Source organism: Morone saxatilis, unplaced genomic scaffold (genome assembly GCF_004916995.1).
Source record: "Morone saxatilis isolate NCDOM2014 unplaced genomic scaffold, NCSU_SB_2.0 Contig8, whole genome shotgun sequence".
NCBI lineage: Eukaryota > Metazoa > Chordata > Actinopteri > Moronidae > Morone > Morone saxatilis.
In genome coordinates this window covers 24,289,185-24,291,562 of record NW_023340257.1, presented here as the reverse complement: position 1 = coordinate 24,291,562, position 2,378 = coordinate 24,289,185, and the positions used below count along the sequence as shown (strand labels likewise).

At 37.6% G+C, this 2,378-nt stretch overlaps 1 protein-coding gene across 1 annotated transcript in view; it reads left to right on the top strand.

The window, feature by feature from the left end:
- The first annotated feature begins 987 nt into the window (after positions 1-987).
- Positions 988-2,378, top strand: part of LOC118342119 (rhomboid-related protein 4-like) — a 6,020-nt gene continuing 4,629 nt past the window's right edge. The window contains exons 1-2 of the mRNA XM_035680566.1: positions 988-1,177; positions 2,073-2,237. Of these exons, the coding sequence (XP_035536459.1) occupies positions 2,085-2,237 (153 nt within the window). The 5' untranslated portion in view covers positions 988-1,177; positions 2,073-2,084. The remainder of the gene's footprint in view (positions 1,178-2,072; positions 2,238-2,378) is intronic.

Sequence of the window (2,378 nt, the reverse complement as noted above, 5' to 3'; positions counted from 1 at the left end):
AACAAGCCGGTCATGTTTGTTTCCGTTAAATTGAGCTCTCAATAAAGGAATAATGCATCTGTTGTTTCAAATGTTCTCTAAACTCAGAAAAACAAACAAAAAAATTATTCAGAAAATCAGAAAAAAAAATTACTCGGAAAAACAAATCATAAAAATAAATTACTCTGAAAATCAGAAAAACAAAATTACTCCGAAAAACAAACCATAAAAATAAATTACTCCGAAAAACAAACCAAAAAATAAATTACTCCGAAAAACAAACCATAAAAATAAATTATTCTGAAAAACAGAAAAAAAAATTACTCCGAAAAACGAACCAAAAAATAAATACTCAGAAAAACAGACAAAAAAAAATACTCACAAAAACACAAATATTACCCCGAAAAACAAACCAAAAATTAAATTTTCAAGTGAATGCAATACGCTTCCGTAATAACCAAACAAATGATTCAAGTAAAAAATGTCCATTACGATCATTTCATGCTCATTTAATTTGTTGCTAAATAATACGTAGTTTTATTTTGAAAGTATTGACCAGAGGTTCTGCTATGTTGTCTAACTTACGGTAAGTCAACAAGAAAACTGCAAGTAAAACAACAGTTTATTAATACGGTTTTTTATTAATACCAATGTTATTGGTATTATTTGTAATGATAACACTACTGATGACTTAAACAAGTTGATATTAATAAGGAGGCTGCTCAAATCAACAGGCTGTTATTTTATAAATCGCCGCAAGTCCTCCCTGTGGCCACTAGAGGGCAGCAAACAGCAGACACTAATACTTCCGGTGAAAAGCTTAAAAAATAAAACAAACTTTACTTTTCTTTGCGTGTTGCGCCTTTGTGTTTACCACGTTGTAACTCCCCCCATTAAATCGATGTGTGTGTGCAGAATATATATATATATAGGCAAAAAAAACTACAATCAGATCGATCGGAAGAAGAAGATGCCCAATGCGCATGCGCTGCTAGGTTTGTTATTGTCACGTGACAGCGGACTCGACGCCTCCATTTGTCGCCAAGTAGTTTCTAGTAACTGCTCGAAATGATGAAATATGGAGAAATACAGCGCGCTGACGCGTGATTAAGCTGTGTATAAGTACATTTAAACTCCTCTGCGAGGGTTAATCTTACTTGCAGCAGACTCGGTGTAATAACGGGGTTAAAAACCGACAGTAAGTTTGTCTTTTATCACCATGAATGCGGACACAGTCGTGTGTGGAGGGATTTTACTCGTTATTGTTTGAATTGGATGTTTTGCAGATAACAGTATGAACTTTGTTGTTAGGCTTTGGACTGTAGTTCGCCTGACTTGCAGCCTTTTGTTCAGTAGTTAGCTCATTGACAGGGACTTTTCTGAAAGAGCCCTTTCTGATGTTTGTGTCTTCCTCCTCTTTGGTCCCATAAAGTGCTGATAAAGTCCTGATAAAGTCCTAATGTCGGGGTGTAGTCAGTGTACAGCTGCAGTGTAACTTAACAGACCAATGCTAACTTAGTATGAGCCTTTACCTGAACAGCAGAGACAGGTTGGTGTTATAGAGCCTTTACAGTACAATACAGAGCTGCTAGTCTGGATTACTTACAACACACATCATATTTTCTATCTGCTAGTGGTTTAATGGTTTTATTGGATATTTATGGGCACACCTCACTTTTAAATAAAACTAATCTGTGTGTATTATCTCAATCTCTCTGAGAGCCAACAATGTCTGTAAAAGGACCAACATATGTTCATAGATTTAAGTTTGGATTTATAGCTTTAGTGTTTGAGCGGATCTGAATTCAACTCATGGTCTTCTTTAGCAACCCAGCAGCATTTATTTAATTTATTTGTATAGCTTTTTAAAACAGACCTGATTGGATGGGTGGCTGTTCCAGAGTCGTGGAGCAACAGCAGCACCTTAGTCACCTTTAGTTTTCACCTTTAACCTTGGAGCACCCAGACATCCCTGTTGTGAAAGAGCGAGGCTCCTCCCAGTGACCAGAGGGCACAACAGCTCCGTTAATTTACTGTAAGAGTTCTTTGTAAAGCAGAAAATAACAACTAAACTCGCAGTTGTCTCTTTCCAGGCTGTTTTCAGTATGCACCGCAGACAGAGGGGATCCCATCTGGGCTTGCTGCTCCTGGCCTCCCAGCTGTTCCAGGTCGGTCTGGACAACATCCCCCCAGTCACCCTGGCCGTCCTGGGACTCAACGTGTACCTTTACCTGTTTCCTGCAGCTCCACTGATGCAGGTAATGCACTAATGCAGCACTTATCGTAGAGACAGAGTTATAGAGAATAAGAATAGTTAGTAGTACATATCGAGTTGAGAGAAAATGAATCAACAATTTTGATAATCACATAATTTTTAAAGTCATTCATCGAGCAAAAAC